General features: G+C 34.1%; 2 protein-coding genes across 14 annotated transcripts in view; one reads left to right on the top strand and one right to left on the bottom strand.

Annotated features, from left to right (window-relative positions):
• LOC125674387 (inositol hexakisphosphate and diphosphoinositol-pentakisphosphate kinase 2-like) overlaps nt 1-14,103 on the bottom strand; it is a 120,104-nt gene that overhangs the window by 26,752 nt on the left and 79,249 nt on the right. The window lies entirely within an intron of this gene.
• On the top strand, nt 1,769-13,329 carry LOC125674391 (uncharacterized). Of its 2 annotated transcripts, XM_048911527.2 has the most exons (5): nt 1,769-1,827; nt 5,175-7,713; nt 8,002-8,553; nt 10,591-10,663; nt 11,625-13,329. In XM_048911527.2, exon 5 carries the CDS (start codon nt 11,646-11,648, stop codon nt 13,317-13,319), a length of 1,674 nt encoding a protein of 557 aa, XP_048767484.2. In that variant the 5' UTR covers nt 1,769-1,827; nt 5,175-7,713; nt 8,002-8,553; nt 10,591-10,663; nt 11,625-11,645; the 3' UTR covers nt 13,320-13,329. The 2 variants fall into 2 exon arrangements, with proteins under 2 accessions (XP_048767484.2, XP_056016021.1); XM_056160046.1 differs by lacking the exons at nt 1,769-1,827; nt 5,175-7,713; nt 8,002-8,553 and adding an exon at nt 9,881-10,092.

The raw sequence follows: 14,103 nt of genomic DNA, 5'->3' as shown, positions 1-14,103 counted from the left end.
TGAGTAAAAATCATAATTTTACTTAGAAGCCCTGATTTGTGTATTAATTAAAACTCATAGGAAAAAATCTAGGTAAAACGTTACGCTCTAATGTGAACCGAGATGATACCACCGAGTTCACAGTGTCCCAATCCGACTTGTGCGTTTAGTGCAGTCAATTAGGTGCAAATTAGAATATAATATTGAAATTTAGATACAAAGTAAAAAAACATTTTGCCACTCACAGGCAGTTATTTATATATGTTTCTTTTTCTTTTTTTTACAAATCAGGATCTATATTTAATTATAAATGTTTGTCTTCCGGTAGCCATTTTTATTGGAATTGAAAGTAGCGTAGTTTGTAAACTTTGGTAGATTTTACATCATTTTACAAACAAAATTAGTACGAATCTATTTTATCACAATAATTATTTAATTAAAATTTTGTTTAATACTGAATAGGGTTGTAACGATGATAGAGGATTCGGGGAAGTAATTCTGTTTGCAATGGGCAATTAGTTGTATGAGACCGAGTCGTGAATGATTACTTTTAATTTCATGTGTACAAAGTGATCACTGCACTGTTATGCATGGGCTAGACGAAAATTAACTGATTTTTGTCATTTGTTGAAGATGAAAGTGAACAGAGGTACGACATTAGCTTGTGTTCACTCGGTATAAATAAAGGTGTAGGAAAAATCTAAATGACTCTTTAATTCAACTTTCATGGGACTCGTCAAATTTTCATGGGACTCAAGCTGCTTACAAACCATGATACAGGGACTCGTCTTCAATATTTTCTAGTGACAACCCTGAATCGTGGCCCCCAAGGATAGGTTTTGGCCACATTATAGGGACAAAAGTTTTACATACAAGTATATGGGAAATCTTTAAATATGGACCAAGATGACTAAGGTGAGCGATGTGGCCCATGGACCTCTTGTTTAATTATTTGTTTACGTAAGAAATAGTGCTTTTTAGCTCACCCCAGCCATAATTTAAATGAACTTTTCAAAGTACTTGCTTTGGAAGTTCATATAAGTATTGCTGAAATTTATGTATATGTATGTTAAATAAATTTTATTATCAGATTATCATTTTGATTCGTAATTTCATTCTTAATTGCCACTTTTACAGAAAAGATATCACATATCCTGGATCTCGAGTTTTATTCCACAGTAGGGTTAAAGACCAAAACAGGTTAGTAGGATAAATTGGGACTTTCCAGGAGTCCTGCATCAACTCAAAAAGCAGGATTTTTAGGGAGATCCAATAAAATCCTGCAAAATCCCAGTCCTGTCTACTGGGACTTTCCAAGACATGTCCAGAATAATCCCACTTTTTCCCCTTTCAGATTGCAGGATTAAGTGAGACTTTGCAGGACTATAAAAGGCAAATTTAAGTGTTCAAATTATCCTTAAAAGTCCTGAAATGTCCCACTGCCAATACCGTCCCTCTAATTCCTTGTCAATCTCAGTTTCAAAAAAGCAGGACTTTTCAGGACAATCCTGATAAATCCTGGGATTTTGTCTTGGGACTTCCTGGGATATCCTGCTGTATTTTCAATGGGGATTAATTATCCTTAAAAGTCCTGAAATGTCCCACTGCCAATACCGTCCCTCTAATTCCTTGTCAATCTCAGTTTCAAAAAAGCAGGACTTTTCAGGACAATCCTGATAAATCCTGGGATTTTGTCTCGGGACTTCCTGGGATATCCTGCTGTATTTTCAGAGGGGTATAATACAGCTAACTCTGACAGGTAGGTTATTTAGATGTTTTAGAGGCCTTTATCTTCTGAATGCTTGATCTACACCGCTGCATAATACTGCCATTTTCTGCTATCTTATGGTAACTCCATACTCGCTTTATTATCTGATAAATGTATACAAAGTGTATCTATTTCCATTTATCAGAGTTAAGTCTAATGAATTATCAAATAAAATATATAGGTCATTACTTTTTTAAGATGTGCGGGACATTACATAAACAGAATCACATATTAACGTCAGAAAATTGCAAATTTCCTTAAACAGTATTATCTAAATTTCACAAAAAATGTTTATAACGATATAATATTCAAAACAATTTCATGAAACTCTTTCTTTACAAAAATATACCAACATGTCTGTGAAAAATAAAGGAAATGATCACATAATGAACTTAATAAAGAAATCAATAAAAACAGTTATTGCCCTTAATTGGGTTCAATATTTTGAATATTTTGAAACACATCATGGATTATTCATATATAATTTAGGCTTTTGAAATATTTTATGTTTAACAAGATTTTTTTGCAATAACTATGGGAAAAGACTTCAAACAATATTTATGTTCCTATCATGCATATAGATCTGGATAAATGATTGATTCTGCAAAAGTTTATGGTGTCACATGTGGGTGGAATTACTTTAAAGTGCCAATTTGCACCTGACATTTGGAGTAATGTCAATTTTTTGGGAAGTGCAATTTTAATTTCTATGTTGAAGGAGAATTAGGAAATTGAGAAGAAAAACTGGGGTTGCAATGCTTGTTTTTGAGCTACAGTGTTGTAAACATGACCTTTTTGCACTTAAGGTTAATAGATCCTCGTGCGATGCCATAGGTTTTTGCAAAAATCCTTATCAAATTAAACTTTGCACATGATAGAAATATATCTTTCAGAGGAATTTTATTCACTGCATAAAATGAAAAATTTGGTAAACTACTGATTTTGAAAAAGTTTATATTTTGCATAGATAATCAATTCTTTGTAATTAAGAAAATGTTGTCAAGGGCAATAACTCCTATGCTGGTATTTCTGCTACTGTACGTCTATTACACATGATTTCTCTAATATCCACAATTAATTTATACATATTTATGAATTAACTTTTTTTTTTTAAACTGTTGACATTTAAAATTTGTCATTTCAAAAAGTTTTTATCTATTTTAATGGCCTACATTTTTGCAGTTACTCCCCTTACACCGGAAGTTGGGGGCGCGCTTATGATTGTGGTCCTAAGCTTCACATAAATAGTATTAACAAATAGTGTATAGTAATTTAAAGCTTACATTACCAAATTCTTTAGTATACTAAGTTTTAACAGGTTGTAAAATATCTATGACAAAAACAAGGTTTAATTTCTTTGATCTTATGGAGAAACCTTTTTAAAGTATGCACTATGCACTTTGTCAAATTGTAGGGTTTGGGAAGAGGGGTGTGTGTTATAGGTGTATTTGACATTTATTTCTGTCCAAATTATGCAATTATTACCAAGAAGTTCAATAGTAATATGTTTTAAAAACAACAGACACCTACAATTAAAGCACAATGAAAGCATGTAATACAATCAGGCACGTAGCATCTAAAGGGGGAGGCTGATTTATTGCCTAAACTATTTCTTGACAAGTAGATTAAAAACATGATCCAAAGCTCGAGAAGAAAGATGGCAAGGGTTGATTTTTCAGTTCCATTCATCAGTTAAATTTGACATTTTCACTATCATTTATGACAATGTTTTTTATTGGGGGGGGGGGGGGGGGGGGGGGGGGGGGGGGGCTATCCAACTATATAGATCTATCTCTGCATGTAAAAATAACAAAGTTTGTATGTAATGATAAGAGGAGACAAGACCCATTGTTGCTAGGAGCCTGATGATTGTTTTTGTGCTCATTTGAGTAACTGAAGTGCAAGAAGAGGTGTAAGTTGATGTACACAAAATCTAACTTTCAAACACGAAAAAAATATTTTAACAAAAATATTGCAATAGACATACCAATTCGAGATAGCATGCTTTATTTATTGGCACCTAGTGTACATTTAGCAACAAGTAGTTTTGTTCAGTGTGAAACGATAAATTGATCATGTACATGTATGTGTTGGTTTTACATGTGTTTTTAGGCATATTGTATTGCATGTCTTTTGTGTTTTGGTTGTCGAAAATATTGATAACAGGATGTGTTTGTGAAACACAAATGCCCCCGATAATGGCCAATTCTGAAGATGGCCAAGGTTACAAGGGCAAATATCTTGGTACCAGTAGAAATATCTTGTCAAAAGAAATGCTCATATACAATATTAAAGCTCTAATATTTACCATTTAGAAGTTATGACCAATGTAAAAAAAAAAATTAAAAGTAGGCCAAATGTCAAGGTCAAAGGTTCAATACCAACGGAAAGGTCTTGTAACAAGGAATACTCATGTGAAATATCAAAGCTCTATCTCTTACTGTTCAAAAGTTATTAGCAAGGTTAAAGTTTTCAAAAATTAGGTCAAACTCCAAGGTCACGGGGTCAAAAATGTTGGTACCCACGGAAAGGTCTTGTCACAAGGAATACTCATGTGAAATAACAAAGCTCTAACACTTATTGTTCAAAAGTTATTAGCAAGGTTAAAGTTTCAGACAGAATGACAGACAGGACAAAAACAATATGCTCTCTACTATACGAAAAAAATCATTATATCCAATTCGAGAGTTTAAAAAGACATATTAGGAGTAATGTCAATTTCTAAAATTTCAAATAATTTTCAAGGTCTTGCCTGAAAATTCAAAATGAAATTTTATAAAGAGGGGGTTGGAGATCAAATTTTTAAATTATTGGCAAAAATATTGAATTCTTATACAAAATTTGAGTGAAATAATTAAGACTCTTTTAAGAAATGGTGGTATGTTTGGAAAAATATATCAAACAAATTAATAAATTACAATATTTCTGCTAGTTCAAAGTTTCAACTACTTGTATCATATGAATCATAAAACTGAAATACATGTATAGGAGTACAAGAATAGAAGATATATTAGATGAAACAGAAACTGTAAAATCACGCAGATTTAGAACTTTTTGATTAATTAATCCTTCCGCCACAAAATATAGTCCATGCAAAACTCTTTCAAAATTTGAATTGACACAAAAATTTTCAACTGGATAGGGTTCAACAATAGATGTGTAATGTGTTTGCACCAATGGGATCAGTATTGAACCAGTAAATACTCAGTTGTAGCAAAAGCTCGATCAGGAGCTAACTTCCTTAAAACGGAAGAGGTGAAGATAACAAACAGTGATCAATTTCATAACTCCTAAGACATCCTCTCCAAATCTTTCATAACATTGTTGATTGTTTAGGAAATGCTTAATGCTAGCCCGTATATTTCCTTAATTACATCTTTTAACGTTAAAATCAGGAAACTGATTACTCAATGTAATTCTTTCATAGTCATACAAAGAAGTTTGCAATGGCAGCATCAGATCCACTGGCCAGAGCGCAAGACATAAAACGCTGTCAGTTATGTCCCGGCAAAGATAGGAAGTCTGCAGCAGAAACCGTGTGTAACACCTTCCATGTCAACCTCTGTAAGGATTGTGTAGGACATCAAATGACCTCAAATCCCACCATACGCCACGATGTTGTCACTCTTCAATTCAAAATCTTAGAAATCATTCCACCCCACTGTAAACTACATCAAGAACAGAAATGTGAAATGTTCTGTGAAAAATGTGATTCTCCGATTTGTCTGAAATGTCTTGCCTCTGGATCTCATGAAAACCACGACGTGTCACAGATTTCAGAAATCCACACCTCTAGAAAACAGCTGATAGAAAAAGACACAAAAGAACTTGAAAGTAACATTGCACCTGTGTTTGAATCAATTCTCTCTGAAATAGAAGAAATGTTGTGAAATGCTCTCAAAGAACATGGAGAAAGACAACAAGTCATTACTGAATTCGGCAAAAGATGCCATACACTTGTAGACATTGTTATCAACAGATATCTGAGTGATTCAAAGACGAGAAGAAAACAAGATGGTGACTCAATTCAAACTTTGAAATCTGAGTTCGAAAAATTAAAATCATCAATACAATCAGCTATACACGAAAACCATTCTATCCTGGCTTCCAACGATTTATCCAAATTTACCAGTTACGCTTCGAGGAACGAGCAATTAAGAAATGTTCCCTCTAGATTTGAATTAACAGTCCCACCATTGGATCTCAGAGAACTAACAGAAGAGGCACTGTGTCAATTTATTGGAGTCATTCCTACCTCAATCAAAACCGACATTCCAGGACAGGTCTTGCAAGTCAGTCATCCAGTCTCCAGTGTCAACAAACCAAACAGAAAATTATTAGAGAAGCCTGAAGTATTAGCAGCTCTCAATACAGGCTATAGAGAGATTTACAGAGTATGCTGTATTCCTAACACAAATCAGTTCTATGTCTGTGGTTACAATAACATCATCAGACACATCAACACAGAGGGGACACTACTGGAGGAGATCACCACCGAGTCAGGAAAATCTCCAAATGATCTGACGGTCACCAGGGAGGGACATCTGGTGTACACTGTCTGGGGAGATAGTAGTATCAACAGACAGAAGAATGGCAAGACAGAACGTCTGATCAGACTATTGGGCTGGATACCATGGGGCATCTGTAGTACCTCCACAGACAACTTACTGGTTACCATAACGTCTGATGCTTACACACAAAGTAAAGTAGTCCGTTACTCTGGTTCTACAGTCACACAAGAAATACAATACAGTGACACAGACAAACCTTTATATTCTGATCCAGGCTTCATTACTGAGAACAAGAACCTTGACATCGTTGTGAGTGACATTAAAACAAAGACAGTAGTGGTGGTAGATAAGGAAGGCAAGTTCAGGTTCAGCTATAATGGAAATCTCCAATTAAAGAAATCTTTTTTTCCCCATGGTGTGACCACAGATGATATGTGTCACATCCTGATTGCTGACCTTGATAACCACGTTATACACATCATTGATCAGAATGGAAAGTTCCTCAGGTACATAGACAACTGTAACTTACACCGACCACATGGTCTCAGTACTGACAGCAATGACATGTTGATTGTTGCTGAATTGGAAACCAACATTGTGAAACAAATTCAGTATTTAGAATAAAAGTTGAATTCCATACTGACTTTGAATTCAAAAGAAATTAAATATCTATAGAGAAAAAGTTGATGCAATGCTATAAATGACTGTATGTTAAGTGAAACTATCATTGTAAACAAAGTTTTTGCAATATCATTATATAAACAATTCCCAAGCACAATGGACTGATCCCTTTCTCAGTCATCAGAGTAATCAAAATTTCATAATCATTTGTTACTAATTAAAGACAGTGTACGTACATGTACATAAGGCCAATTCAACTCAATTAGTAGATTATCATCCAGGGTCAGTAAAAAGTATGGGGCGGGTGGGAGGATTTAATTTTTTAATTTTTATTTTCTGAGAAAAATATTAAAGACAAAGTTTAAGGTGTTTTCACAATGATCAGTGGACATGGGACACTCATGGGACACACATTTACATTGATTGCTATTCATTGTTGAATAACGATGTTTTTACAATAATTAATGAGCACACATTTTCATAACCATCCCACTTCAAACAAAAAATATACATTCTAGTTAAGGGTTGTATACACAATTTTATTTACACGTCTAACTTCGGCAGTTATCTAATTTTGATAGCTATATAATTGCAATATATATGCAAAAACTTCCCTTTTTCTTAAGTAATAATCATTTATTATATCTTGGATTTAAAAAAAATTGGAGGGGCCGGATCGACTAAGCAAAATGGGCCGAATCGACCATGGGACAGACCGTCTAGGGATGGATCGACTAGGGACGGACCAACTATGGGACAGAACGACCTGCTACTGGCTATACCCAGGCATGCAAGTTTAAATGTTTCACATTTGACAGGCTGTTAAATCTCAAGGTAAATTTTGAGAACCATTTTTTTCATATTTCAGCCATTTTCAACAAGAGGGCCATGTCACGGTGATGTTTATACTTATCAAATAAAGATTCTATCAACATATAGATATCTTTATTGAGTAATTTGGGTAAACACAAGTATAAACTGACATTGTATACCAGAATATTTGTAAAAAAAGAAAAAAAAAGATATTCAAGTAAATTGTATTTATGTAGGCAAAATTGCATACCAAGTGCGCTATACTTCTTTTGTTATGAAAACTAATATATTTTATTTCTGTTCAAATAGATTCTCAGTTAAAAAGAAAACAAAACAACACATATTTTCAAATGGAAGAATTTGGCATACAACATATGGACCACATCTTACAAAACAGTGCTCCAAGTTCCGAGTAAAATGGTCGCTTTTGCGACCAGAAAATCCCCTTTGCGACTAGAGATTATAATTAAGTCACATTTTCGCGAGTGGAGAAAATTTGGGCATCCAGTAAAATTTTAGAATCGGGAACGGAAGTCTGAATAAATATTTTTCAGTCTCGGTCAAAGCAATCAAGATGGAGGGAAAACAAGGTTTAGAGCACTTTCAATTTATCAATAGTAAAAAGCAAAAACCTCAGCCTAGTACATGTAACAAAGAAATTCAAGAATCACACAGAGAAAGTTCTGCATCTAAAGATGACGTACTAGCAGTGTCTAAAGAGAAATGCAAAAGTAAAGGAAGAATCCCAGTCCTAATGGCTGAAGGAATTTTCGTGGTTGATATACAGAGATGGCAATATGTTTTGCAGAATTTGTGAGGCCAATACGCAACTTCCGAGATATCAGCTCTTCTGTGATAGAGGTACGTTTAGTGTTCTGTTGAACGCTTGGGTGGGTACAAGATGTATACATATACTATAGACTAGCTATGTTAATATGGATAAAAGTAATGAAAGTGTAAATTTTGTTTATATCAGTCGTTGGTATACATTAAACTGATGGTATTGTATGAAGAATAATATGAATTTAAGGCCATTAAATATTAAATTATTTTTTGTTTCCTCTTCTGCACGAGTGATATTTTAATCAAAGAAAAATGGTGATTATCATTTTTTGTTTGAGCTATTTTATTATCAAATAACTAAATAAACTTGCTAATATTGTGTCCCTGTAGTTTGGGTGGTTGCATAATGTCTGATAATCGGCCTTAAGGCAATATATCAAGGCAGCGATAAGCATTTGTATACCCACCGCATGTGGACGATGGTATGTTTTGTGTCTCACTGTGCGTAAGACAAATGGAAAGAACTATTGAGCAACTCGGAAATTGCGTATTACCCAGCAACGTCCACCATTTCTGGACTGCTGACCCATTAATTGTCCTATTTTGCCACGACCGAGTGTACATCTTTCAAACATGGATCAGAAGTGTGACTATTCACGGTAACAGTAAGAGTCTACATGTCTTTGTCCATGACTGTAGTAAGTCGAGAGGGGCAACTGTTGCTGTTAATTTTCAAAGACAATCAAACTCGGGATGTAGTGTTCTTCAATCTGATTAAAACCAGATCTTCAATCCGCTCAAGTCGCGACATGGCCAACAGAGGAGCGGATTGAAGATCTGGTTTTAATCAGATTGTATAGTGTTCTTATTGATGCTGGTACTAATTGTTCAGCAAAATATCCAACAAAACTAGAAGCTCTTATTCGCATAAAATGATAAGCAGTGAAGGCCCACTTATTGAGAACTTTAAAGCAAATCCTTGTGTGGAACGCTGGGTTTTCTTCCCCAGAAACGTACTGTTAAATATACAGGATGGCCCATTGCAATACAACTTTTGCCAGAGTAAACACTTGACTTAATGTTAGCATCCAGCATGTTTCACAGCACATTTCTATTCAGTTAAAAAAATAAAACAAACAAAACGTATGCATGGGTGGTGATTTTTTACTATATTTAAATTTTAAAAAAAACTTGTAAGTCTTATTTACAAAATCTTTTACCATGGCGAGTAGAAATTTTGATAATGGCGACTAGAAATATTTCTAGGTCGCCATTTTGCGACCTGATAGCAGATGCGACTTGGAGCACTCAGAAATTTTGTAATGAGATTAGAAATGATAATTACACAATCCATGAAAAACTAAGCATTAATTAAATTGTTTCACAAATATTGTAAACTAAACATTTTATGATTCCGACCACACTGTTTAAATTCAAATGTCATACATAGGAAGACAGATAAATGCACCTGTATAAAGAAAATCATTATCTCGAGATAAAGCATACAGCTAACTCTGACAGGTAGGTTATTTAGATGTTTTAGGGGGCGTTTTATCTTCTGAATGCTTGATATATTACCGCTGTATATTACTGCCATGTTCTCCTAGTTATCTTAAGGTAACTCCATACTCGTTTTATTATCTGATAAAAGTGTACAAATTAAGTGTATCAATTTCCATTTATTGGAGTTAAATCTTAGAGATGCTTATATATCAGTCATCACTTTTTTTTAAGATGCGGGACATTTATAAACAAAATCATATATTAACGTCAGAAAATTGCAATTTTCCTTGAATAGTATACTATCAAAATTTCACAAAAACTGGTTATAACAATATAATAGTATTCACAACAATTTCATGAAACTGTTTCTTCACAAAAATATACAAAATGTCTGTAAAAAATAAAGGAAATCTACAACATAATGAACATAATAAAGAAATCAATAAAAACAGTTATTGCCTAAACTGCATGGTTCAATATTTTCAATCAACATCATTGATTCTTCATATATAATTTTAGGCTTTTGAAATATTTTATATTTACCAAGATTATTTTGCAATAACTATTGGAAAAGACTCCAAATAAAACTCTATGTTCCTATCATGCATATAGATCTGGATAAATGATTTGATTCTGCAAAAGTTGATGGCGTCACATGTGGGTGGAATTACTTTAAACTAACGAGGTAAGAGAACATTGAAACAATACTTTTTACCAAATTGAATGATTAAAAAGAAGAGGTGAAGATAACAAACAGTGATCAATTTCATAACTCCTAAGACATCCTCTCCAAATCTTTCATAATATTGTTGATTGTCAGTGATTTTTTTGAGGGCCAAAATGTCACCGATATTTGGCTGTTTCCCCTCACAAAAATTAGCTGTTTTTCCCCAATTATATATTTGTTTTTCCAAATTTCTAATTTAGGGAATTTAAGCCATTTTAATGGGAGTAAATATGTTTTTTTCTTCATTTTATTCTCCAAACAACTGTACATGCAAAGCTTAATTTGTAAAGAATATGTAAAATAATGGAGGTATGTCCATATAAGCAGATATGCAGTGAAGTATATAGTTTCCATATACACCATATTATTGACACTTTCAGTTTGACCACCATTATATGTAGGGTCAGGCTAATAACAGGAAGTTACCAACAGTATAGGGTTTTACTAAAATCCGAAAAATACAAACAGAAGAGACATCCTGGAAACTTGATATTTAATATAATATTTACAAGATTATGGGTACAAATGCTGGTGAATTAATAATTTATTATTTTCTTTATAATATTAGACAATAAAGTATTTCTTAGAAAAAGTAAATAATATTTATACAAGGTGTGACTTCCAATACATATTTATTTAATGTTAAATAATGATTTATTTTATGATCTTAAATCAGACCTGAAATAAACCTCAAACAAAAAAATTGTTATTTGATTATTTTATGCATCTTTACCATTTTAATTTACTATGAATGATTTTTCCCAATTTAAGGAAAATGTCGCTAATTTTTCCCAATTCAAAAGGAGGGGAAAATCACTGATTATGTAGGAAATGTTTAATGCTAAACTCTATATTTCCTTATTTACATCTTTTCACATTAAAATCAGGAAACTGATTAATCAATGTAATTCTTTCATAGCCATACACCAAGAAGTTTGCAATGGCAACATCAGCTCCACTGGCCAAAGCACAAGATGTCAAACATTGTCAGTTATGTCTCGGCAAAGACAGTAAGTCTGCAGCAGAAACTGTGTGTAACACTTGCCACGTCAATCTCTGTAAGGATTGTGTAGGACATCATGTGACCTCAAATCCCAACATACGCCACGATGTTGTCACATTCCAATTCAAAATCTTAGAAATCATTCTAACCCCGTGTAAACTACATCAAAATCAGAAATGTAAAATGTTCTGTGAAAAATGTGATTCTCCAATTTGTCTGAAATGCCATGCCTCTGGATCTCATGAAAACCACGATGTGTCACAGATTTCAGAAATCCACATCTCTAGAAAACAGCTGATAGAAAAAGACACAAAAGAACTTGAAAGTAACATTGCACCTGTGTTTGAATCAATTCTCTCTGAAATAGAAGAAATGTTGTCAAATGTTCTCCAAAAACATGGAGAAAGACAACAAGTCATTACTGAATTCGGCAAAAGATGTCATACACTTATAGACATTGTTATTAACAGATATCTGAATGATTCAAAGAAGATAGCAAAACAAGATGGTGACTCAATTCAAACTTTGAAATCAGAGTTTGAGAAATTACAATCATCAATACAATCAGCTATACATGAAAACCATTCTATCCTGGCTTCCAACGATTTATCCAAATTTACCAGTTACGCTTCGAGGAACGAGCAATTAAGAAATGTTCCCTCCAGATTTGAATTAACAGTCCCACCATTGAATCCCAGAGAACTAACAGAAGAGGCACTGAAGCAATTTATTGGAGTCATTCCTACCTCAATAAAAACTGACATTCCAGGACAGGTCTTGCAAGTCATTCCTCCAGTCTCCAGTGTCAACAAACCAAACAAAAAATTATTAGAGAAGCCTGAAGTATTAGCAGCTCTCAATACTGGCTATAGTAACACTTTCAGAGTGTGCTGTATTCCTAACACAGATGAGTTTTATGTCTGTGGTGACAGTGACATCATCAGACACATGAACACTGAGGGGACACTACTGGAGGAGATCGCCACGAAGTCAGGAAAATATCCAGCAGATCTGACGATCACCAGGAAGGGACATCTGGTGTACACAAACTGGGGGGATAGCTGCATCAACAGACAGAAGAATGGCAAGATAGAATGTCTGATTAGACTAGAGGGCAGGATACCACAGGGTATCTGTACTACCTCCACAGACGGCTTACTGGTTACCATGGTGTCTAATGATGGACAAAGTAAAGTAGTCCATTACTCTGGTTCTACAGTCAAACAAGAAATACAATACAGTGACACAGATTCTAATCCAGCCTTTATTACTGAGAACAAGAACCTTGACATCGTTGTGAGTGACACTAATACAAGGGCAGTAGTGGTGGTTGACAAGGGAGGCAAGTTCCGATTCAGCTATAATGGAAATCTCCAATTAAAGAAATCTTTTATTCCAGGTGGTGTGACCACAGACAGCATGTGTCACATCCTGATTGCTGACCGTGATAACCACGTTATACATATCATTGATCAGAACGGACAGTTCCTCTGGTACATAAACAACTGTAACTTACAACAACCATATGATCTCAGTACAGACAACAATGACATGTTGTTTGTTACTGAATACGAAACTAACATTGTGAAACATATCAAGTATTCAGAATAAATGTTGAATTCCATACTGACTTTTTATTCAAAAGGAATACAATATCTATGAATTAAAAGTTGATGCAATGTTATAAAAGATTGTGTGTCAAGTGAAACTTTAAATCATTGTAAACAAAGTTTTTGCAATATCATTATTGTGTCGCCTGCGTTACACGCAGTGGCAACATATAGGGATCACTATCCGTCGTCTTGCATCATCCTGCGTCGTCGTCGTCACAAAAAATTTCTGTCACAGTTTTCTCAAGAACCACATGGGGCAACTCCCTGATATTTGGCACAGAGCATCAGTGTGGCCAACTGTATTGTGTAAGACATTTTCGAATCTGTCGCTTATCAACTTCCTGTTTGCCGGGACTTAGAATTTTTTACAGCAAAAAAATTTCTGTCACAGTTTTCTCAAGAACCACATGGGGCAACTCCCTGATATTTGGCACAGAGCATCAGTGTGGCCAACTGTATTGTGTAAGACATTTTCGAATCTGTCGCTTATCAACTTCCTGTTTGCCGGGACTTAGAATTTTTTACAGCAAAAAAAATTTTTGCTGAAGATTTTATTTTATGATTAACTGAAGGACAGTATTTTTATGTACAAAAGGACAGTATTTGTAATTCCCATACTGAAGGACAGTATATGTGATTTCAGAACAGCACTAATTATGATTTTTCTTGAGAAACAGTAAATTGGATATATAAAAAGACAACAAGACTATAAGCAGTAAACCCAACAGATAATTACTTATGGTTATTACCATTGTCTTGAAGTCGTCGTCGTCACAAAAAAT

The sequence above is a fragment of the Ostrea edulis genome, chromosome 3 (genome assembly GCF_947568905.1).
Source record: "Ostrea edulis chromosome 3, xbOstEdul1.1, whole genome shotgun sequence".
In the NCBI taxonomy this organism is placed as follows: domain Eukaryota; kingdom Metazoa; phylum Mollusca; class Bivalvia; order Ostreida; family Ostreidae; genus Ostrea; species Ostrea edulis.
This window is presented reverse-complemented; position numbering and strand designations above follow the sequence as displayed.

Coding starts and splice junctions, on each gene's coding strand:
- LOC125674391 (XM_048911527.2), top strand. CDS start 11,646: ATGGCAACATCAGCTCCACTGGCCAAAGCACAAGATGTCAAACATTGT.